This window comes from Equus asinus, chromosome 8 (assembly GCF_041296235.1).
Source record: "Equus asinus isolate D_3611 breed Donkey chromosome 8, EquAss-T2T_v2, whole genome shotgun sequence".
In the NCBI taxonomy this organism is placed as follows: Eukaryota; Metazoa; Chordata; class Mammalia; order Perissodactyla; family Equidae; genus Equus; species Equus asinus.
The window spans coordinates 16866190-16890874 of NC_091797.1; the positions used below are offsets into that span (position 1 = coordinate 16866190).

A 24685-nucleotide genomic window follows, 5' to 3' on the forward strand; every position below is an offset into this window, starting at 1 on the left:
TACAATTAATGATAAAAATTAGTGAGTTGAGGCTCTATTAGTCACTCCAAGATGAAACTTTAAGTTTCCAAGTGAAGGGTTTTTAACTTTTTTTTGAGGAAGACGGCCCTGAGCTAACATCCATGCCCATCTTCCTCTACTTTGTATGTGGGACGCCTGCCACAGCATGGCTTGCCAAGCGGTGCCATGTCCGCACCTGGGATCCGAACCGGCGAACCCCAGGCCACCAAAGCGGAACATGTGAACTTAACCGCTGCGCCACTGGCCAGGCTAAGGGTTTTTAACTTTGAAGACATTTTGTAGTATCTTTTACTTTTAGTTGCTATGCCTGGCATGTAACAGGCAGTTCCGAAGTATAAGATAATGTCTTCTTTAAATGCTATGCTACAGTTTTCCTTTCTTGAAGACTTTCTTTCCCTCTAAAATCCATTAATGTCCTCCTTGACCGTTATTTCCTTAGAGGATATTGCTTTTGACCCTTTTACTGAGCTGTCCAGGGTTCTCCATGATGTGTGGTCTCCCTAACAGCAATGAGCATGAAGCCCAACTTGTTTAACTGCGGCTGTGTTCCTGGCGGCCTCTGCCTGGAGGGTATTAGCAAAATCACGGTACCTTCTAAATTAACTGACACAACATTGTAGGTTAGACAGAGAAAGAATTAAATTGCAGTTATTTTATTTTACAAATAGATAAAAGCAACCTAGACAATATACTGTACTTGGTTAGAAATGATTTTTAATATATTTAAATGATAATTTATTCACATGTATATGCTTATTATCATAATGAGGAAAGGTTTAGAAAAGGTTTTTTGTTTGGTTTTTGTTTTAAGGGAATAAATGTGCTTAGGTTCCTTTTTAATAATTTTATGAAATAAAAGTATGCTTTGATGACAGTGGAAAATAAATATTCAACATCTATTCACTAACCCCACTAAAGAAATAAAATCTTCATGCTACCTCCAAGTTGAAGATATCTGGCAAATCTTAATTATGCCACAAGAAGTGTAGGGAGTTATGTAAAAGAGTAAAGGCATTTGGGGATTTCTCAAGTTCTAGATGACCAGACAGAAAATGCAAGTCATCAGCTAAATAATAATGACAGCAAGCACTTCTGTGTGTATGCACGAGGCACTAGAAACACTGCTCATACATTAAGTCACGCTATCACATTTCCTCTGCACCAACCAATAAATGAGCTCTACTCAGCCTTTAGAAACCATTAGGTTGTGGCTGTTCTCACTTTATGGTTTCAGGAAAATCAGTGGGGATGCAGCAACATAAACGTGAGTTCCTAGACTTGGAAACTGCTAAAACCAGAGATTTCAGAACTACATTAGATGCTAACGGTAGACCTACAGAGGCTAATTTTAAAGTGCACATCAGGAGAGAATAAATCCTCAAGAAGCCTCAGCCTCTGTAATATCATCGTAGGTTAACAGTTTTACAAATTCATAAACATTAAATGAATATGGAACAATCTAAACAACTCTTTAAGAGGCATCCAATCTCTTATAGGCTTCTTCGATGAAAGTTAACATGTTCTTCGTCGGGGATGAGTTATGGAGAACAGCCAAGTCCTGCAGAAGAGCCTTCTGGTTTGGAATTAGAGTCAAAATTTCTTTCTGCGGGCACAATAGTATAATTAGTTAAAAAAATTCTTTTTTCACTGAGATATAATTGACGTATAACATTATATTAGTTTCAGGTATACAATACAATGATATGATATTTGTATATATTGCAAAATGATCACCACAATGTCTAGTTAACATCCATCACTACACAGTTAACACATTTTTTTCTTGTGATGAGAACTTTTAAGATTTACTCTCTCAGTAACTTTCAGATATGCAATACAGTATCATTAACTATAGTCACTATGTGTACATTACATCCCCATGACATATATTTTATAACTGATACTTTGTACCCTTTGACAACCTTCACCCATATAGTTAGTTTTTAACTTTTTATTATGAAAAATGTCAAATGTATGTTATTTAAAGGTATAATGAACCTCATGTACCTATCACTCAACTTCAGTAATCATCAACTCATTGCTATTCTTCTTTCAAATCTATTTTATTTTTTTTTCTTTTTTGAGAAAGATTAACTCTGAGCTAACATCTGCCGCCAATCATCCTCTTTTTGCTGAGGAAGACTGCCCCTGAGCTAACATCCATGCCCATCTTCCTCTACTTTATATGTGGGACGCCTACCACAGCATGGCTTGATAAGCAGTGCATAGGTGTGCACCAGGGATCCAAACCGGCAAACCCTGGGCTGCCAAAGCGGAGCATGGGAACTTAAGCGCTATGCTATCAGGCCAGCCCCCTATCTTATTCTATTTTCCTTCTGACCGTTCCTGCCCCTTTCACCGTAGGTGGATAATAGATAGGAAAATTTTAAATTACTTTTTGAGAAAACATGAAGACTTTCTAACACTGTAAACATTTATACTACAATATCTACTAGGCTCCTTTGAAGAAAGATAAACTACCAGTGTACTATCTCCTACAAAGAAGATACAGTACTATTTTATGGAGAGTTATATGCTATTGTTAGAAGCACAAACAAAACCAACTTTTAGAATTTACTTCCAGGAATTTATCCTACAGTTATGACTACACAAATGTGTAAAGATATATGTACAGGGAGTACTCATTATCTGTAATTGCAAAAGTTATTTATTCCATCAGTAATTCACAAATTATATTATGGTATATCCATACAATGGAATAGTAAACAGCTACTGACAAGATAAGACAGATCTACATGAACTGACAAAGAAAGATGTTTAAACTATACTGTCACGTGAGAAAAATAATTTTGCCTAAGAGTTTACATCACAGATTCCATCTGGTTAAAAAAAAAGGAATAGGATAGAATGTTTTTATACATGCAATTCATAAATGGTGATACCGTCAATATGGTAAACTGGTACTTACCTGAAGTGTGGGTGCTTTGAGACTCTTCTGAGAAAGTTCTGGAAGAGACAGTACCCCACTGCTCTCTATTTGAAACATCTAAAGTAGAAAAAGCAAGCTACAGATTACCTAAAAAGGCTGATTCCTCTCATCTTACTACACTCAAAGGTTGTCTTGAGAGAATCTAAGCATTAAACGTCACATCCAGAGTCTAGTGATACATTTTTCAACAATTACCTGTTTTACCTTCTCCTCCTCGTCCTCCACCCCACTTGTCAGAATTTGAATTTTGTTCTTCAGGCTCTCAATATCCCCAGTCATTGACTCTATGGTCTCTACTATTTTATCTATTTCTTCCTGAGACAGAAAGAGAAAGTTAATGTTTTAAATTAAACATATTATCAAATGAGACTCAAACAGATATTAATGTACATATATATATTTTAAAAACACCTCACATATTGAAAGACTTGTAGAAGAAATCAGTAAATTTATTTTCATTTTTCTTTTAAAAAACAGACTTCCTAGAAACTGATTTACCAAGATAATAATGCATTATGAAATTTAATTTCCCTGGAACAAGGAGATATACCCCATGTACATTTCCTCAAGAACTTCCTGAAGCTCCTAGTGTCAGAGATCTTGGAAGACCTGTGTGAATCCAGCAAAGCTGAAGCCCTGCTGGGCCTAAAATCCTGTGCTCTGCCTATTCCTCTCCACCCCCACCACACACCCCGGCAATCACTGATCTTTTTATTGTCACCAAGGTTTTGCCTTTTCCATAATGTCACGTAGTTGCAATCATACAGCATGTAGCCTTTTCAGATTGCCTTCTTTCACTTAATACTATGCATTTAAGGTCCCTCCATGTCTTTTCAGGGCTTGATAGTTCATTTCTTTTTAGCGCTAAATAACATTCAATTGTCTAGATGTGCCACAGTTTATTTATCCATTCATCTACTCAAGTACATCTGAGTTTTTCCCAGGTTTTGGTAATTATGAAAAGCTGCTACAAACACCCATATACAGGATCCTGTGTGGACACATTTTCAACACCTTTGGATAAACACCAAGGAGCATGATCGATGGATCGTGTGGCAAGAATATGTTTAGTTTTGTAAGAAACTGCCAAATCGTCTTCCAAAGTAGCTGGATCATATTGCATTCCCACCAGCGGTGTATGAGAATTCCTGTTGCTCCACATTCTTGTCAGCATTTGGTGTTCGTGTTCTGGATTTTGCCCATTCTAATAGGTGGGTATTAAGTCTCTCTTCATCTATAGTTTTCCACTCCAATTTTTTTGGTTCTTAACCAATTTGTGCAGGAAACTGGATAGTTTGCTCGGTAGAATTTCCCAGAGCCAGAGTTTTGCAGACGGCATTTGCTGGTCAAGTTTCACCTGTTCCCTCAGCCTTGAATTTCCTGTGAATTGGTTGTTTGATTTAGAGTGCTGTCCAATACAAATATAACGTAAACCACATGTATCAGTTTCTGGTGTCTGCCATAAGGAATTGCCATAAACTTGGTGGCTTAAAACAACAGAAATGTGTCCTCTTACAGTTGCAGAGGGCAGATGTCCGAAATGAAGGTGTTGGCAGGGCACTGCTCCCTCTAAAGGCTCCAGGGGAGCAGCCTTTCTTGCCCCTTCCAGCTTCTGATGGCCGTCGGCATTCCTTCGGCTGCATCCCTCCATTATCTGCATTTGTCTTCACAAGGCCTTTTCTCCCACGTCTTTGTGCCTCTTATAAGTCTTCCATGTTTCTGTTTCCTGAAGCACACCTGTCATTGGATTTAGGGCCCACCAAAGATAATCCAGGATGATCTCATCTTGAGACCCTTAACCTAATTACATCTGGGAAGACTCCCTTTCCAAATAAGGCCACTCACAGGTTCATATCTTTTTTGGGGCCACCATTCAACCCACTACAGAAGGGAATGAATAACAGCACTGAATGAAGAAAAGAGGTAAAGAAGGAGTAAAATTTACCTGGTCCATTGCTTTGGGTATTCCTATCATACCTATGTTGTCCCTTTGCCTAACTTTTATATTTGTCATTTTTTCTCAATACCTTTACACAATGTCTTTCTTTTAATTAAAATTTTCTCATTTTAATTTGTATTTATTGTAAGCATTACCTGCTGTGCTAATTTGCTTTAGCGCTCCTTCTAATTTAATCTGCATATCTGAAAAGTTTTTCCTTTTATTTCTAATATTTTCCTGAATTCTGTAACTTCCTTTTTTAGTATTTATGATACCGATTTTATGAGTTTTTCCCCATGCTTTCTATTGTTTTTCTGAATGTCTTTCAGGTCACTTGAGAAATTAGGCTGGTGTTCAACGTTTTGTGAACACATATTTTTGGCATGCTTTTGTTATCTGTAGGAATGTTATTTTTTGTCCTTATTCTTTTATTTTCTTGTGCTAATTCTGTGAAATTCTATGGCTCTGATTTTATGATGAGTTCGAGAGAGATTAAAAAACTATGCTCCAGCAGTTCGTATATCATCTTCTCAGAATCTCTGAGACTTGTTCACCACTGCCTTTTCTCTATCACCATCACTGACTGGGAATACAATGAATGTGTTGTTGAACACACAATTCTGTTACTGATTTAGCTGATACACATTTTGGAAAGTCACACTGGCAATAACTCTACGCTTCAGTGGGAAAAAGCAGTGATTCTAAGTAAGGCATGCAGGAGAAAACTAATGGATACATACGAAATCTACAAACCCCTAGTTCAAAGACTCTCTTATGCCAATGAAGAACTGTTATGCCCAAAATACCAATAGCACTTCCATCGAGTAACTGGCTGTCAAGCAAACCATAGCCTGTTGTGGTATAAGAAATATATAGTGGGTCTTCATCCCCAGTTCCTGGCACAGAGCTTCTAAAACCCTTGTAACCTCATGAGTGATAGAGGTGATAGGAGCATATTTTGTTATAACATTTGCTTTTTTGTACTGGTTCCTGGCACAGAGCTTCCAAAACTCTTAGAATTTTCTGAGTGACTGGAGTGGGAGGAGCATCTTTTGTTATTCATAAGTCCTTTTTCAATCATACCTGCGTTTATGCTAATGATGGCTCACTAATGGATGACTCCTAGTGGACGGAGGCTGGCTGCCAGCGCAACAAATCATGTCATTAGAGGGTTGGAACTTTCAGCCCCACTGCTTGATCTCTGAGAAGGGGAGATAGGCTGGAAATTTAGTGAATCATCGATTATGCTGATGTGAGGAAGCGTCCGTAAAAACTCTAAACAATGGGGTTCTGAGAGCTTTCAGGTTGATGAACACACTGAGGTGCTGTGAGGGTGGCATGCTTGAGAGGCATGGAAGCTCTGAGTCCCTTCCCAAACACCTTGCCCTATGCATCTCTTCTGTTTGGCTGTTCTTCAGTTGTATCCTTTATAATAAATCAGTAATAGTAAGTAAAGTGCTTTCCTGAGTTCTGTGAACTGTTCTAGGAAACTATCGAACCGGAGAAGGGCTCAAAGGTACCCCCAATTTACACTTGGTTAGTCACAAGTATAGGAGGCTCAGATTTGCAACTGGCATCTGAAGTATTGGGCAGTCTTGTGGGACTGAGCCCTTAACCTATGGGGTCTGTGCTAAGGCCAGTAGTTAGTGTCAGAATTGAATTAAATTGTAGGACATCCAGCTGGTGTCCATAGAGAATTGGAGAATTGCTTGATGTGGAACATCCACACATTTGGTGTCAGAACTGTTGTGAGTACAGAAAAAGTTTTTTCCACTTAACTATATTTATGTTTTTGGAGCATAAAATTGAAGGTTCAATTTTAGCTGTAAAACAGAAATGCCTCCCAGTATTACAAAAATCACATAATCATTTACTAATTAATTTCAAGTGACTTATGGAAATGTTAAATGTTAAAATAACATTTACCATTATTATACTTTAAAACCTTTTAAAATAACCTTAAAAAAAAAGTCAAGGGGGCTGGTCCCGTGGCCGAGTGGTTAAGTTCACACGCTCTGATGCAGGAGGCCCAGTGTTTCGTTGGTTCGAATCCTGGGCTCAGACATGGCGCTGCTCATCAAACCATGCCGAGGCAGCGTTCCACAGGCCACAACTAGAAGGACCCACAACGAAGAATATACAACTATGTACTGGGGGGCTTTGGGGAGAAAAAGGTAAAACATAAAATCTTTAAAAAAAAAAAAAAAGTCAAACTCATAGAAGTAGAGAGTAGGAAAGTGGTTACCAGGGGCTGGGGGTGACAGAAATAGGTAGAGGTTGGTAAAAGGGTACACCCTTTCAGCTATAAGATGAAGAAGGTCTGAGGAGCTAATGTATAACGTGGTGACTACAGTTGATAACAGTTATCGTATAACTGAAATTTGCTAAGAGTCGAACTTAAGTGTTTTTACCAAAAAAAATAAAATAAAATAATGTGAGGTGATGCATGTGCTAATTAACTAGATGGGGGAACCTTTTCACAATGTATACATATATCAAATCACCACAATGTACACTTAAACATCTCTTACAATTTGATTTGCCAATTATACCTCAATAAAGCTGAAATTAAAAAAAATAACTTACATTAATGTCATCCAACTGTTCATTAAATGGAACTAGTGCCAGTACTAAAAATATATCCTTGAAAAGTACTAACATTGGGATGAAAATTAAAAATAATCCCACACTATGAAGAACCCTACTAATTTACAACATATGTAGATTTGTTGCTCAGAAACTAATCCTTCCAATATCATTCCCAGTCATGTGAAAAACTTGAATGAATTATTTGTGAATTTTGAATTATTAGAAATGCTTGCATAAACTACTACCACCTTGTATTTACTGAATTGCTACCAAACACCTAAGCAACACATCTATAAACTACTTTGACATGGCTAAGGGATATATGGGCCAATCTGTTTTAGTTTTTTAAACTTATTTAAGAAGCCCCTGAAGGTTGTTTTTCTTAATTGTTCAAGTATCCACTAAATAAAAGCCTGAAGTTAATCATGACAGCTAGGGCCGGCCCGATGGCGCAGCGGTTAAGTTCGCACATTCTGCTTAGGTGGCCTGGGGTTCACCGGTTTGGATCCCGAGTGCGGACATGGCAACGCTTGGCAAGCCATGCTGTGGCAGGCATCCCACATATAAAGTAGAGGAAGACAGGCATGGATGTGAGCTCAGGGCCAGTCTTCCTTAACAAACAGAAGAGGATTGGTGGCAGATGTTAGCCCAGGACTAATTGTCCTCAAAAAAAAAAAAAGAAAAAATGACAGCTAATGTTATCTCCCATTATCTTCCACAGGATAATGATGAAGAATCATGCTCTGAAGTCAGACTGATTAAGGTCTGCATCACAACTTTAGGCAGTTCGTCTAAAGTTCAGCTAGAAATGTCAATATGTCTCTTTTTCACATTTGTAAAATGGGGACAATATAGCACAGACCTCTTTAAATCACTGTAAGGATGAAGGGATATAACTATAAAGTTCATAGAATAGTGCTTTGAACACAGAAAACCCTCATTAGGTTAGCTATAATAAAAATAACAATAATGGTGATTGTGTTCTTCTTGTCAATAAAGTACTATATACAAGACGGAAAAACCACTATGTTTTGAAATCCTATAGCATTTAGTGACAAGTTCCTATCATCTGATAATCAAAAATACTAAGATAGTTCAGTTATAGTTAAAGTCTGATAAAAAAAAGAGACTGCTATTTAATCACTAATATATTAGAAATACTTTCAACTTTAGAAGCCCAAAGTTAAGGCAATGGTTTTGCTTTCATTTTAAAAAAAAGAGTTTAATGAAAAACCTGGTTCAAGATCTAGTACTCTTACTAGGAGGATAGATGATAATTTAAAAAACGTTTTGGTCTCTTCTCCTTTCCCCTCTCTGTGGACTCACTGTTCAAATGCCATACCTGCAATAATGCCAGACCTTCTTCATTAGCTCTGTGCTGCGCCCTTTCCGTTTTCAGCAGACTTGACACGTTAGTTAAATCTTTCGGCTTTTTGGGAGGGACTTTCAAGGTTTCAAAGACTTGTAGCAATCTTAGGGAGAGAATAAAAGCATAATTATTATTTTTGAGTACCATTAGTATTATTTTTGCTTTACTGAATTGTTTTGAAATATTGCTGTCATCTTTTTTTCTGCCCTCATATTCCAAAGGGCTATAGGATTCTTTATTAACAGTGGCTAACCTTAGCAGTAAATCTCCCAACAAAAGCCCTCACAAATCTTCATTTAACCTTTCAACTTATTAAGATTTACCTCAAATCATGGGGCACTTAAGGAAAAGTTTCTATTTTACACACTTACCAATTATTTATTTATATACATTTTAAAGTAAAAATTTCCTTGTATCTTCTAAATGTGTTTCCTAGACTATTACAGCACATAAGTCTATCATTTATTGTGAATTGCTGAGTAAGAGATAGAGCAGTACTCTGTAAGTCTTAACTTTAACGCTGGACTCTAAATCTGTTGTTTTAGAGAACGTGTCCAATAAAAGAGAACTTCTCCACCAGTTACTCTAACTTAATGATTTCAAAGAAAACTGAGTCCCATAGAATTTAAGGCAAATAAAACACTAAGATTAAAGTGCTTTATTCTATAGTACTATCAACATGCATAGTATTCAATATTAAAGTTAAAAAATCCTCCTTCAAATTTGGGTTGATTAGATCACCATCAGAAACAGACCTACTTCTGCCCTCACTTCTAGCAGAGAGCAAGATAGCTTTCCTAGATATGATTTTTGAATTCCACGAAGAAGAAATCAAGGAAGGAAATCTAAATTTCATTGCTTCTACCTAATAGCAGCATCTTTGGGTAATAAAAAGTTCTACTACTTAAGATTTGCAGGCACTTTGTGGAACAAATAGTGGAACACAAGACTCACCTTCCTGGGATCTTATTCAAAATATTTATTTTTGTATAGAAAAAAGTTGACAGTATAAAACTGACAAATCATAATTATCAATAAACTGCTGGGGGAAAACTTCAGTGTTCCAGAAAATCAGCATTAGGCTAACACATTTAAGCACAAGAACCTGTCTGTATAAGTCTTCCCAAGAGGAACAGGTTTTTTGATTTCTTAACTAAAATAAAGATTCCATTTATGAAGTTTCTTCTAAAAGTTTATTACATCAATTCTGTAGAAGGGTCATTCACTGTTTCAAAAGTTCTAAATAGTGGTTAGATTTCCAGGATTCTTACAAAATCTGATTAAACTACAAGAGTAACATGAATATATCTTACTATATCAACACCACCTGATCACCATTTATAACATTTGCTCTATAGGGCAGACTTTTCCAAAGTATGTTCTTCTAGAAACTGCAGTGGCTAACCATTTTGTTTGACTAGGAACCCTGTCTGTCTGACTATGGGGGTAGGCATATGACCCAGTCTACATAAATCATAACAGCTCTTGCCACAAAAGCAGTTCAAAGATAGGCGCATCATCTAAGCTGGGCCAAACGGAGTCTATCTCTTAGAATTTTCTAACTGAAGCTAAAAGGAAAAGAGTTTTCTTTTTCCTTTCTTCACAAGGCTGAAAAGATAAATAAGGAGCTTCCTATATCTACAGTTCTAATTTGTTGAGGACAACTTGTCTAAATGAAAGATGCCAAGATGCAGACATAGGCAGAGATGAGACTAATATATGAAAGAGACCTCTTGTGGTAAATATCAATTTGGGAGAAACGAGGTTAAACAAAATGAAATATATTTATTTACTGCAGGACTTCTGATACACTAATGTGCCTAAACATAATTCACTATATATCACTTTTATTCATAGAGTATCTTTAAGAACAAGGGTTCCAGATATACTGTGAGAAATACTGCTAGAGGAAAATTTATTCAGAGATCCAATTAGAATCAATTTGCTAAGGCTGTACTCTGCTATATCGGTAGAAGGGAAAGTATCTTGAGTATTGTTACTTTGGGAACTAAAGAAAGTGAGTTGTGAAAGCAAAACTGAGGAGACCAACAGGCAGTCTTTGAAATGTATATCTTGATGGCTTCTACATGATGAAGAGACAGCCTATATGTTGAACAGAATTTAATATTTTTTGATGATCCAGAGTAATCACTGTGAAGAACAGCTATTACATACTGTAATATTCTTATTACACACTAAACATGACTATTTGTTCTATATCCACAAACTTCCACCCTCCACCCATCCTATCCCATTCCATCCTTTCGATTTTGCTACTATCATTGAGAATTAAAGTAAACAGAATTTGTGCTCAGACCTCCCCAGAATAAAGTACTTGGTCATAAACATTTCCAGGCAAATCTGAAACTAAGATGGAGAACATTCTTCTATGAAAGGAAAAGCTGTGCAAATACTAGAAAAAAGCAGTCACTAAAAATCACTGGCAGTGGTAAGACTTTTAAGAACACTTGAAAAGAAATCTCCCTTTGTGACTTGCCACAAGATGAAGAGCAGTAATATCCTGGAAAATTACACTTGTGGCTTGTGCAAATAATGTAGTACAATATGAAACGAATGAAAAACACAGTGAGAGGATAAACATCAGATAAGAGTAGTGAACTGTTAACTTCTATAATCGTTCAAAATGAAGTTCAAGGGAGTTAAAGTTGACAAAATATTTTTCAAGTCCCAATACAGAAAAGTGAACTGTGGAAGTAGGCGTTTGTGATTTTCAGATTCTTCTTTATAAATTCTTTTAAAACATAACTTACTTCAGAATCACATGCAGCAGCAGTTTAGGGAAGTATATTCCCTAATTGTTCATCCCTTTAAAAGAACAACAACAAAAAAGCAAAAACCCAAAACAGAAAAGTTCTATATTATACAAATGCCTGTTCTGACAACATAGAAACAGGTTAGACTTTTACAAATTATGTTTTAACCATTTTCTATTGCAAAACTGTATTACCTTTTCTTTAGGAAGTTAAGATGATATTGAACTTGTTCATTTTCTATAACGTTATTACTCAAAATTGCTCTAGAAAAGAAAAAAAAGGGATTGAATAAATATTAGTTTGAAACACAACTAATATAATCTGTCTACTTTTTCTCTTTAATTTCTTTCAAGTGCCCCTTCCTTACTAGCCAGGCAGAATCAATCACTTTTCCTTTTACAGTAAATGTTTTTTAAGCAGAGGTATAATCAAAGTTTTTTTTTTATCACATTATATTGTCATAAATAATTTGTATGCCTGACTCTTCTAATGGATTCAGCTCCTTGGTGGCAGAATCTGTCTTATCTTCTTTGTATCTCTTCTAGCACGGTAGCTTCATATAAAGCATCAATTTGAACTCAGCTTCTTCCTAAAGTATCCCTAACAACAGAATAAGTTAAAAGTTTGCAGATAGCAATCAGGCCACATAGACTTCATTTTTATTTCACTGATGGAATTCCAAGTTTCTGAAATTAACAAAGACTTTTTTGAAGACTAATGCCATCAAAAGACATACTATCTTCTTCCGATATAGAAAAATACCTTACCACTATAAAATACATTTAAAAGGATACTGTCTATACAAAACATATAATTAGAAATCAAATGAGTGAAATGGAAAAATTTCATACTTACATTATTACTGATTCCATCATAGTTTGCAAATGCTCTCTGCTACTCTTTGAAAGAGGTTGCCAAGTTTTTCTCTTGTCAGATGATATCTTTACCTGTTTTAGATTAGTATGCTTTGTTTGTCCCATCACTGGTGAAAGAAGAGACTCTGGTCAATCTAGAAGTTTGTATGTTTTTACTTAAAAAGTGATTCAAATATAAATTTATCTAAAAAGCTAATGGAATTATGAGAACCAAAATATTATAAAGTTGTATCAACTTTAATTTCCTTTTTATTGCACAGCCATAAGACGCCAGGTGTTAAATATGAATATGCTATCTAGTGTTATGTTAACTGAAACACCATTAACTGATACTGCAGATTCAAACTCAAGACAATTTTAAATGAAGAACCAAGCTATAATTCTTAGGATTTGGCATAAAAGTCTAGATCTCAGAAATGACCTGAATTAAAGAGCTTCATCAAGAAGACTAGAAAACTTTTTCTACCAAATGTTGGATGGCAACTGAAACAAGAGAGATTAACCAAAGCACAAATAGACATGCAGTATCTACTAGGCTGTCGATACTGTTCTACTTACAAGGGAGAAACAGAAGAGACATACTATGGGCTCATATGAAGATTAGGTTTGGACAGAAGGGAGACCAAATAAATTAATTATTATTACAGGAATGCAAAGCATTATAAAAGAAAATGTCCTGTGTGCTATGAAGTATAAAACCAGAGGACCTAACCTGGTATTGGGGGAGGAGAGGTAGGAAATTTTTCTACGAAGAAGTGATATTTAAGTAAAGATGACTACTCCAAACTAATTTAATCCAAACAAAATTAGATAGTGTCTCCAAGCTACTCTCTACAGTGGTAGCAGAACAGAGGCATATTTGTCTTAAAGAGAAATCTGTAGGTGTGTCTACATATCACAGATAAGTAATAATTCAGACTCTGGGACACTTTTTCTCTAGTTCCTATCAATTTAGAACCCTACACAGTATTTTGGTTGAGGTGGCAAGTAAAATTCCACTTGACCAAAATAACTGATTAACCAGCACTACTTATTCTTGCAAAAGCGAGAATGCAGCTGTTTATTACTATCTTCTGCTTTTGCAGAACTCATAGACAAGATGCTGAGGATTTTTTCATGCATATAGATAGCCTAAGAAAGACAGGTTAAACAAGACATAGAAAAGAAATACCTTCAGAAGACAGACGCTTTGGATGATTTTTACCTTTTTTCACTGTGTTTCTAACCTAAAGGGAAAAACACGGGCAAACACAGAATTAAACATCAAATAAAAGATACTGCTTTTGCAATAGATTTGTCATATATGTTGAAGAGTATTCATACACCTTCTGGCTAGGTAGAAAAAAAGCATATTGCCACTTCTCAGAAAAAGAGTGTACATTTATCACAGGCAGAGGATATACTAAAGCAATTCCTGGACAATGGTAAAAATGTATAATAGAATTTCATATGGTGTTAAAGAATGTTTTAAAGAAATCATTACTCATTTTGCCTGTGAAACAGTGTTACATACTTTACCTGAAAAACAAATATAGGCATTGCCTAATAAAGGGTAAAACAAAAAATTTTTGATTTTTCACTTATTCTTTTAGAAGAGAGGGGTAAAATTATGGTAGGAAGAAGCTAATTGTTCCCAAAGTATTTTTCTCTGTGTTAATAAAAATCGCCAACTGACAGGTTCTCTTGTCTTTTAACATATGAATGCCATAGAATTTGCACACTTTAAACACCTTAGCAATGCCCCATGACCTCCTCTTCCCCAAAGAACTCTATGATCAATATCTTTAGAAATTGAAGTAAACAATTTTTATCTGAGAACTTTTACAAATCATGTTGCAACACAACCTTGTGAATTATATATTATCAAGTTCCCACATAACTAAATTACTATAATTTGTAGTAAAACTGACCATTAGTCTTCACGTACTCTTTTTACAGATGATATTTCTAATCAAAGAGTTCTGAATGACAGACTTGATATTTTCATTACCTCTTTCTCCGAAAATTCCACTTCCTCATCATCAGTTTTTCTTTTTAGATTTCTTTGTAACTGTTGAGACTTTTTTGGGGAAGCATTTGCTTTGCCTGGCATCTTGATCTAAACAGAACAATTCCAACAGTGCTTCAGAAAATCTGTAAAGATGAAAAGGACACAAAAATGCTTAAGACTGTATAATATTTTTTAAAAAGAATATCTATAAATGTTTCTAATTTGCCTTTTAAAAAATCATAATGAAAGTTTTGGGATAGTATTGTGTTTTAAAACATTTAAACATATTTTAAAATAACATTGGCTCTCATTAGAGTAAGGATACCTAATTCAATTTCTTCCTAGAAATATCTTCCATCTGTAAGACTTTAAAAAAAAAACAAAAAAAGCCTTTTGTATCTTCCACTTTACACTCCCCCATACAACAATGTTATCTCCATGCTTAAATTCAAGAAAATGGAAGTAAAAGGTGTTGAGTGGTCTTACTCTGGTCACAGATAACATCAATTCAAAGAGTAATACTCAAGTCATCTTATTTTAAGCCTAATGGATTTATCATTGAACTTATGCCAAGGGTGGAAGGAGATAAATTTTAGGATTATGCCATGAATCTGTGTTGTGGAAATTCGTGTGGTAAATTCACTCATAAAGACTTAAACTACAACTCTGAAGTATACTGAGTACTCTTTCCTCCCGCAAATTACGAAACAGGCACAGAAGTAGGGATGGTGATGTCAATGACAAAATTTAGAAAAACTCCTTTTCCCTATGTAATAGTCCTTTATCACCCAACTCATTTCTGCTAAAAGGTACAGAAAAATAAGTTATTTATTCTTGTATTAGACCACAAGTAGTAGCCAGCTTAGAAGTTAGGTACAGTATACATGGAAGTAAGTATATACACACACATACATATGTGTGGTGTGTACATTATATATATTGTTTTCAAGGCATATATAGCTAGATATATAGATAAATTAGTCACCATTCCTTTTCTAAAAATTCAGAGTTAATTACACTAATAAATTTAAATGTATATGCAGATTTAGAGACAGACAATAAAGGGGGTACTCTGGATAAATCTATTCCCTTAAATTTTAAAAGAAAAAATTTCCAACTTTTTTTTCTTTTCTTTTCAGTAACACTGAGAAAAATAGCGGGAAAGAAGTAGTTGAAAGATCACAAACTACACCTGGGGATTGCATGTCAGATCAGTTATGAAAAGCAGTAGAAGCTAAAATACACTTTACCCTGCTCTTGAACCATGTGGTACCTTACTCTACATCCAATCTCCTGTGTTCCATTCCTGAAATGCCTAATTCTTTCAACTTGACATCCATGTCCTTATACTTCCCCTTCTTAAAAACCAATCCAAATGAGAGTTTCATTTGTGGATGTCTTCTGGAAGGGCTGCCATGTACAGCCGTTCAGGTTGTTCACTGAAGAAGAGTATCCAGGTGAGGGAGTAAGTGAGGGCTGAGATTTAGTCCTCATTCCATTTGGTAGCTTAAAAATGGTGCAAATTCCTTCTTATTTCTGTTATTGAGAAGTGGAGTCTATGTCCCCTTGTCTTAAATCTTGACAGACTCTGTGGTTGTTTGAGCAGTAGAATATGGTGGAAATGATTCTGTAACAGTTTACTGGTCCAGGCATGAAGAGACTGGCAGAAGCAACCTCCTCCTGTTTGAAATATTTGCTCTTGGAACCCAGCTACCATGCCATGCGGAAGGCCAACATGGAGAGGAACTGAAGCCCAGGTTCACTCCCAAATGAAACTCCCAACCAACAGCCAGCACCAACTTGCCAGCCTGGTGTAGGTACCTGAGCCAATACGCTGCAGCTGACACTGCATGGAAAAGACATGAGTCAGCCCTACCAAATCCTTTCAATCCCAAATTTTGGAAGAAAATAAGTAATTTTTTCTTTAGTTTTAAAAAAAAAAAAATCCATGGTGCCAGCCCAGTGGCATAGTGGTTAAGTTCAGTGTGCTCCACTTCAGCAGCCCGGGGTTCTGGGTTTGGATCCTGGGTGCAAACCTACACCACTCATCAAGTGTGGAGGCACCCCACATACAAAGCAGAGGAAGATGGGCACAGATGTTAGCTCAGGGACAATCTTCCTCACTAAAAAAAAAAAAAAAAAAAAAAAATCCTTTCCCAATACCTACTTTTCAACATCCAACTCTTTACCACGCCACTTACAGTCCTTAACAATCCGGCCCTGCCTAGCTTTCCATACTTCTCCCTAATTGAATCTGCCTCTCTAGCTACATTGGATGATTTTATGAACACACTTTGAGTAACGCACATACTGTACCCTCTACCTGAGCTGCTCTCCCCTGTCTCTGCCCACCCTCCCAGAACGTGAGCCACCTCTCCCCAAAGCCTTCCTAACCACTCCACTTCATTCTGTGAATGGGCTCTTATGCTCTCTGACTCTCAGTTGGCACTTACTTATTGTTTGGGTCTGTTAATCATTTTTTCTTAATATTCTTTATTCAGTAACATGTAATTCAGTCCTACTCCAAATCTGGTTCACAAACTACTTGCTATAGTCATTTTAAGTATAGAAATTGAGAGTATTCATTTAGAAACTCTTACAGTAATTTGGCAATTTTATGTACATTGAATCTGATCAAAAAATAACTGGCTTTGTTTTTTGTTTTTCTAAGTTTCATTTTTCTAGAATTTATCTTTAAAACAATATTAACTTTCTTTTTTAGAGTAGTCTTTGATTCACAGCAAAACTCAGCAGAAAAGACAGAGTTCCTGTATACCCCCTGTACCTCGCTCCCCTCCCTGCCACAGCCTTCCCCCCATCAACGTCGTGTACCAAAGTGGCACATTTGCTACAATCCAAGAAAACTACACCAACACATCATTATGACCCAAAGTCTATAGTTTACATTAGGGTTCATTTTTGCTGTTGAACATTCTATGGATTTCACTAGCAATTCATTTTTAATTGTATTTTATAAACGTGTTAGTTGTGACTGATTAAAAATAAAAGACAAACAAAAATTGGCCCTTTACCACAGACAGTTTAAGAAGCACTGTTTTCACTGATAACCTACTTGAGGGAATAAACCAAAGTGCAAGAAGTTTCTCAACCTCAGCACTACTAATTTTTGGATAGGATAATTCTTTGGTGTGGGGGTTGTCCTGTGCACCACAGGATGTTTAGCAGCATCCCTGGCCTTTACCCACCTAGCACTTTCCCTAGTTGTGACAACCAAAATTGCCTTCAGACACTATCAGAAGTCCCCTGGTGCAAAATCATCCCAGGTTGAGAACCACTGCCAAGAGTGAGCCGGGGTGAGGATAAACTGCCCAGGTTCCAAATCCTGGCTCTGTCATTTAACTAGCTGTATGGTCTGAGGCAAGTAAACCTGCTCACTTTCCCCATTGGTAAAATGGGTTAAGAAAAGTACCAACATCAAAGGCTTTTGTAAAGCTAAAATTCTGTACAGAATACATAAACTTGAGACACAGTAAGAACTCAATAAATAAAAGCAATAATTTTCTATCACTATTGGGCTAGTTGTAGCATATACAAAAAGGAATAGAAACTTTGCCGTTTTAGATGCACAGGAAACCATAGCGTAATGGTTGTGTGTAGAGACATATATGAAAACAATTACTATACACAATTATACACAATGTGACAAACGTTATAAGAGACGAGTGAATGACTATCTCAAATTGGTGTGTGCGCGGGGTAGGAGGGATATACAGCATTCAGAGAAGAAAGTAGTATTTGAATTACATTTTGAAACATTTAACTAGAAGGAACAGGAATGAAGTATTCTAGAGAAAACAGCAAAAGCCTCATGCTGGACAGCTTGAGAGACACGGGTGTGTTCAGGGACTGGAAAAGTTCAGCGAGACTTTTCACGTATATGAGAGAAATAGAGAGAAATCAGACTGGAACGGTATTTGCGGCCAGACTGCACTGCAGTAAAGAGTCGATCTTTACCGCGTAGGAAAAGCGAAGGCAGCCCAGGTTGTCTTGATTCGTGACCAGCTGGCTAAAACTGGGGGAAACCAAGTATCTCAATCTAGACCTCTACGTGGGCACAAGAGGTGAGCACGACGTCTGGCAAAACACACACAGCGTTCACCTCTTGACGAGCGGCGCCTCCAGCAGCGCCGCTGCCGACCGCAGTCACCTCGAAACCAAAATTACTGAAGCCTAAGGCTGCACTTCGGCCCGCGCCTGGCTGCGAGAGAGATTAAGGAAGGAGGACGAGGATGAGGAAGATTCGGGGAAGGGAGGGAAGAACGCTGCGTGGCTTCACTCGCTCCTCGGGAATCAAATACTTCAATTCGTGGCCCCGAAGGGCAGAGCTGTCCGGATTTCCCCTCCCTTTGGAAAATAGCCTCACGCTCCTCAAATGCAAACCGCGGAGTTGACCACAAAACATCCGTCAATCTGGACCTACCGGCAAGCGAAGCGCTTTCGGGGCTCACCGACGACGCCTCTGGAACCTTTCAGGCAGCCGTGCTGGGGAAGTTCGCGCCCAAACAATCGAAAGAGGAGGAGACCCGGAAGTGGGCGGGGTGGAAACAGGAAACACCGGTGGCGAGAGGCGGGCGTCCACCATAAGCCTGACGTCATCAGGCGCGCGCCACGAGAAAGCGATGAGATTGGCTGAAAGGTGGGAGGTGTAGGCCGACGCCCCCTGACCGTCCTGGCGGGCTTCTGCGCCTGCTCAGTGGACCCAGGTGTGTGGACGTCTGACTTGCAGGGCGCGGGAGTGTGCAACAGCCCTCTTCGAAAGCCGAGGTCCGACACAGGCTGGCCAGTGAGTGGGACTGTGCACTTTGGGGGCACGTCAGCTTTTCAGATCCCTCCATTCTTCTTGCTTCTCTCACCCCTTACCCCTGTTCTCTGAGCCTGTCTTTTCCCACCTCCCAACTTCCTCCTTCTTGACCTTCCTACTGTGATGGGATCCCACGCTCTACCTTCTTCTTAGGTTTAGATTCTCGACTGACCTCTCACTTTCAGTTAGGTCCTTGGGAGTTCGGAGATGCTGCTGGAAAGAAGGTGCTTTTACTGCCTTAGGGGCCATGTCACCATCTTTCCTGGGCCCCCAAGCATCCCGAACGAAGTTCCTCTAAGCAGGGGTCACTTGTACGATTCCCGAAGGGTGCGTGGGCTCCACAGGGTTTTCTGTAAGAGATGGCAAGACTGAAATTATCTTTCTGTATACAGGTGGAGGTAAAGGTGAGAGGCAGAACAGGAAATCTAGGTCTAAATTGATATAAATTATTAACGTATCCTCAGTTTTATCTAGAAAGAGAGCAGCTTCTGAAAGAAGCTCAAAACCCTGGTTAACGTATGTGTATAAAGTTTTAAATCACTTGATGGGTTTTTCCCCAATATATTCTTATGTGTAATGATTTATTTATGCTAATAATAAATTTAATTTGCATGCTGTATGTTGTCATCTGCCCAACTCAAAATGGGTAAACATTGGAAGCTAGCCTTCTTGGAGTGTTAATGTGTAATCGTAGGTAAACAGTCAAAACTTGAAAGTTGTTTGATTCAAAACTGTAGGTGTCGTTCTCATATGTTTTTTGGGGGGTGGGATGGGCTTCATCGTTGCTCTTTAACACATTCTAATCATCAATAACATATTTGCTTTGCATGTTGCTTCTTTGAGTGCTTGAAGCCTCTCGATGGATCTTCTGAGAAAATTCACAAGTCCTGTTGCTATCAGTGGTAGTGGTGTTCTTATCTAAAAATGATGTCTATTTCCAGCCTTTACCAATTTGCCATGTGATTTTCAGGAAGTCTCTTATATAGGGCTCTTTCCTATCATTTCCCCAGGTTTAGGAAAGCCTTATGAGTATTTTGTGTGAAACGAGGGTGTATTTACTGTCTACAATCTAGTCTCAGAAAGTTTTCAAATTACCTTTTATATCATTACTACTTTAATGGTTCAGCTATAACTTAGTTATTTTTCTCACCCACATTTTAAGCTAGTAGATATAGTGGATGGCTTGCAAGAAGATGGATGACAAGGACCCCATGGATTTAATAGAATCACAATCATAAAAGCTTTAAAAAATAATAGGAATTGTTTTGGTTGTATTTCCGTGTAGACGTTGTTCTATGTACTTTTTACCTAGTTGAACATATTGCATTTACAACTTTTTATCCTGATTCATTCACTTAACACTTTTTGAGCCTGTCTCCTTTTTAAGAAACTGTATAACATATTTTAAATTTTGGCTCATGTATAATATACTTATGGATAAGTGCACATATTATAATTGTAATTTGACGAATTACACAGTTTGACGAATTTCCACAAACTGAATAATCTATCTGTATAATCAGTATTCAGATCAAGACCATCACCCCAAAAGCTCCTCTCTTGTTCCCTTTCTGTACTAACCGCCATAAGTAACCAATCTTCTGACTTCTAACATCAAAGATTAGTTTTGCCTATTTTTTAAACGTATTGTAATAGCTGCATAAAATTTTATTGGTCTGTGCTATAATTCACTTACTCATTCCTGTGTTGTTAGACATTGATGATGTTTCTGAGTTTTGTTTTCTTTATTACAAGTAAAACTATAGGGAATGTATATTTTAAATAGTAGCTTTCCCAGGAGTTATGTTCCTCAGTGGAATGGCATAATCATTTCTGAGACTTTCTGCACACATTGCCAATTTGTTTTCTGAAGTGGTTAAAGCAATTAATACTCCCACCAGTGGTTTAGATCTTTTGTTTTGCAACCCCCTAACAAATGTTGGGTATTCTTTTATTTTCTTTTAAGCTTCATTAAATTGGTAGGTAAGAAATGGTAGGGAAAATAGAATTTTAAGTGCATGTTACTTGTTGCCTTATCCATTATAAAACAATATGACATGATTAATCTATTAATAAAATTTGCATCTCAAAATCTTTTAAAATACTAGGCTCAGGATGTTGAGGCTATATGATTCTGACAAGTGTTCAGTTTACTGCTTTGCTGTGTGGAATTTTGATCAAGCTACTTTATTTCCTTATTTCTCTGGGCCTTAATTTCTACATCTGTAAAATGATGAAATTGGACTTAGTCTCCTAGTGGAAGACTTTCTGTTAGTTATCAGGAATATATATAGCTCTAATATCAGAGCAGTTTCTAGACTAGCAGAGATATATAGATATAGATATAGATGTATATATAGATGTATTTTATATAAATATAAAATGTATCATATATCTTATATAAGCATAAAAAACAGTGTTCTAATATATTGTAGTGTGGAAGATGATAGATGTATAAAAGGGAAGCAGAGTGCTGTAGATTACTGAAGAGGCCATTTAGTCCAGCTTGTGAGTATAGGCAGAGGCTGTGAGTGTATCAGTTAAATGCAAGGACTTTGAAACAGGGCTGTGTAGGTTCACCTACTGGCTCTCCTGTGCCTCAGTTTCCTCATCTGTAAAATGGAGATAATATTAGAATCTATCTCTTGGTGGTGTTGCGAGGATTAAAATTGCTTCTCTATGTAAAGTCCTTAGAGCATTGCCTGGCACATAGAAAGCCATGCATATTGAAGATGATGGCTTAGCTGAATTAGCCAAAAAAGGACATTCTAGGCAGATAGAAGAGCAAGAGCATGTCACAGACCTTTGACATATGCAGGGAACTGTAGGTAATCAGGTATTTCTAGGACACAAAATGTCTAGAGGACAGAGGCAGAGATGAATCTGAGAGGTAGGCAGGGATCAGGTCTTGGAGGGCTTGAATGCCTGTTTGTCTTGTTCACTACTTTTTTTTTTTAATTGAGTTCATAATAGTTTACATCAATGTGAGATTTCAGTTGTACATTATTTCTTGACTGCCACCACATAAGTGCTCCCCTTCACCCGCTGTGCCCCACCCCCCGTAACCACTGAACTGTTTTCATTGTTTATATTCCACATATGAGTAAAATCATCTGGTGTTTGTCTTTCTCAGACTGGCTTATTTCACTTAGCATAATTCCCTCTAGGTCCTTCTGTGTTATTGCAAATGGGATGATTTTGTCTTTTTTATGGCTGAGTAGTATTCCATTGTATATATGTACCACATCTTCTTTATACAATCATTGGTCAATGAGCACTTGGGTTGCTTCCACGTCTTGGCTATTGTGAATAGTGCTGCAATTAACAGAGGGGTGCATATGTTATTTTGGATTGTTGATTTCAAATTGTTTGGGTAGATACCCAGTAGTGGGATAGCTGGGTCATATGGTAGTTCTATTTTTAGTTTTTTGAGGAATCTCCATACTGTTTTCCCTAGTGGTTGCACTAGTTTGCATTCTCACCAGCAGTGTGTGAGGGTTCCCTTCTCGCCACACCCTCTCCAACATTTGTTATTTTTAGTCTTAGTGATTATAGCCATTTTAACAGGCGTAAGGTGGTATCTTAGAGTAGTTTTGATTTACATTCCCCTGATGATTAGTGATGTTGAACACATCTTTTCATGTGTTTATTGGCCATCTATATATCTTCTTTGGAAAAACGTCTGTTCATCTCCTCTGCCCACTTTTCGATCGGGTTGTTTGCTTTCTTATTGTTCATTTGTGTGAGTTCCTTATATATTATGGAGATTAACCCCTTGTCAGATATATGATTTGCAAATATTTTCTTCCACTTGGTGGTTTGTCTCTTTGTTTTGATCCTAGTTTCTTTTGCATTGCAGAAGCTCTTTAGTCTGATGAGTTCCCACTTGTTTATTTTTTCTTTTGTTTCCCTTGCCTGAGAGGACGTGGTATTTGAAAAGATCCTTTTTAGTTCAATGTCAAAGAGTGTACTACCAATATTATCTTCCAGGAGTTTGTTCACTACTTTTTTCTCCTACATCCAAAACAATGCCTGTCATAAACCGAGTGTTAAATAAAAACTTTTTGAATGAAAAAATTAATTGGGAGCTATACTATGTCCTCTACATGATGCAGAGCCTTTGAAAAATCTTAAGAGAAGTGTGACATCAGATTTGCGTTGGTGTCAGTGTATAGAATGGATTAGAGGGGCCTAAGACTGGTCAGTCAAAGCAGCTAAGAGGCTACTGAGGAAGAAGACTACAACTAGAGCAGAGATAGTAGTTGTGCAGAAGAGGGGCCAAAGTTATAAATATCAGGTACAAGAAGCAGAAAAGGAGAAGGGAAGAAATTATACTAATGCCCTCTTCCTTCTCATTTCTCTTCTCACCAATAGCTCCCATTTTGCCTCTCTCTTGTAAAAATGTATACACTGTGCTTCTTTCTCTAGGTCAGTTCTTGTTCCTGCTGGGTGTTTTCCATGCTTCATCATGTTGAGGGCTAAGACTCGGCTTTTTCTGCTTTCACCTCATCACCTGAAGCAACTAAAAGAGTCATCAGGCTGCAGGCTTATATGGCAGCGACTTCTACACCAGCAACAACCCCTTCACCCGGAATGGGCTGCCATGGCTAAAAAGCAGCTGAAAGGCAAAAACCCAGAAGACCTGGTCTGGCACACCCCGGAAGGGATCTCCATAAAGCCCTTATATTCCAGCAGAGATACCAAGGACTTTCCTGAAGAACTTCCAGGAATGAAGCCATTCACACGTGGACCATATCCCACTATGTACACCTTTAGGCCCTGGACCATCCGCCAGTATGCGGGCTTTAGTACTGTGGAAGAGAGCAATAAGTTCTATAAGGACAATATTAAAGGTGAGATTTTAGTATTTGTGATCAAACATACACTTCCTAATCTGGGCTTTTTTTGAGGGCTATTTAATCTCTCTAAAGATAATAGTCACTTTATATTTCTGTAGTTAAGATTATACTCTGAAAAAAATGAATGTTTTCCAACTTCTATGGTCAAAAAAGATAGATAAGCCAGAATAAAGTACTAAATTCTTGAAAGAAACCACACTTAAATGTGCTCTGTGTAAAAGGAATTAGGTTTAGTTAAGTTGTATGAAGAAAAGAGATATTGGCTTTGCTTTTGAAAAGCTTTTGATTAACATTGTTAGGAAAGGAATTGGAGGGGGAAATGGTTTAAATGATGCCCAGAGGAAGTAATAAACAAATAATAATGTGATACAAACATATTCAGTGCAATCTGGCATTCATTCTATGGAAATTATATTTACTATTTCTTTTTTCTGATCTATAATAAAATCATATTGTTTGAATGCTAAACTTGAGGATCTTTAAGTTTGTATTGCCCA

The 24685-nt window shown here is 37.3% G+C and overlaps 2 protein-coding genes across 3 annotated transcripts in view; one reads left to right on the plus strand and one right to left on the minus strand.

The window, feature by feature from the left end:
* Window positions 1-637: 637 nt before the first annotated feature.
* CENPQ (centromere protein Q) lies at window positions 638-19066 on the minus strand. The gene is made up of 9 exons (XM_014834683.3): window positions 18949-19066; window positions 14508-14650; window positions 13689-13743; window positions 12498-12624; window positions 11837-11905; window positions 8842-8971; window positions 3167-3286; window positions 2951-3028; window positions 638-1624 (listed from the first exon to the last, which is right to left on the minus strand). Exons 2-9 carry the CDS (start codon window positions 14607-14609, stop codon window positions 1493-1495), a joined length of 813 nt encoding a protein of 270 aa, XP_014690169.2. The 5' UTR covers window positions 14610-14650; window positions 18949-19066; the 3' UTR covers window positions 638-1492.
* Window positions 19067-19136: 70 nt separating this feature from the next.
* MMUT (methylmalonyl-CoA mutase) overlaps window positions 19137-24685 on the plus strand; it is a 30925-nt gene continuing 25376 nt past the window's right edge. The window contains exons 1-2 of one of the 2 annotated variants that reach the window (XM_014834667.3): window positions 19137-19311; window positions 23758-24182. In XM_014834667.3, the coding sequence (XP_014690153.1) occupies window positions 23798-24182 (385 nt within the window). In that variant the 5' untranslated portion in view covers window positions 19137-19311; window positions 23758-23797. The remainder of the gene's footprint in view (window positions 19312-23757; window positions 24183-24685) is intronic. The other variant, XM_014834669.3, reaches the window with a different exon arrangement.

Excerpts from the sequence above, each read along its gene's own strand:
- CENPQ (XM_014834683.3), bottom strand. The coding sequence starts at position 14,609 with ATGCCAGGCAAAGCAAATGCTTCCCCAAAAAAGTCTCAACAGTTACAA. Across the intron at positions 8,972-11,836 it reads CTTAACTTCCTAAAGAAAAG|ATTGCTACAAGTCTTTGAAA; the intron begins GTAATACAGTTT and ends TCTCTCCCTAAG. Across the intron at positions 3,029-3,166 it reads AGGAGGAGAAGGTAAAACAG|ATGTTTCAAATAGAGAGCAG; the intron begins GTAATTGTTGAA and ends TTTCTACTTTAG.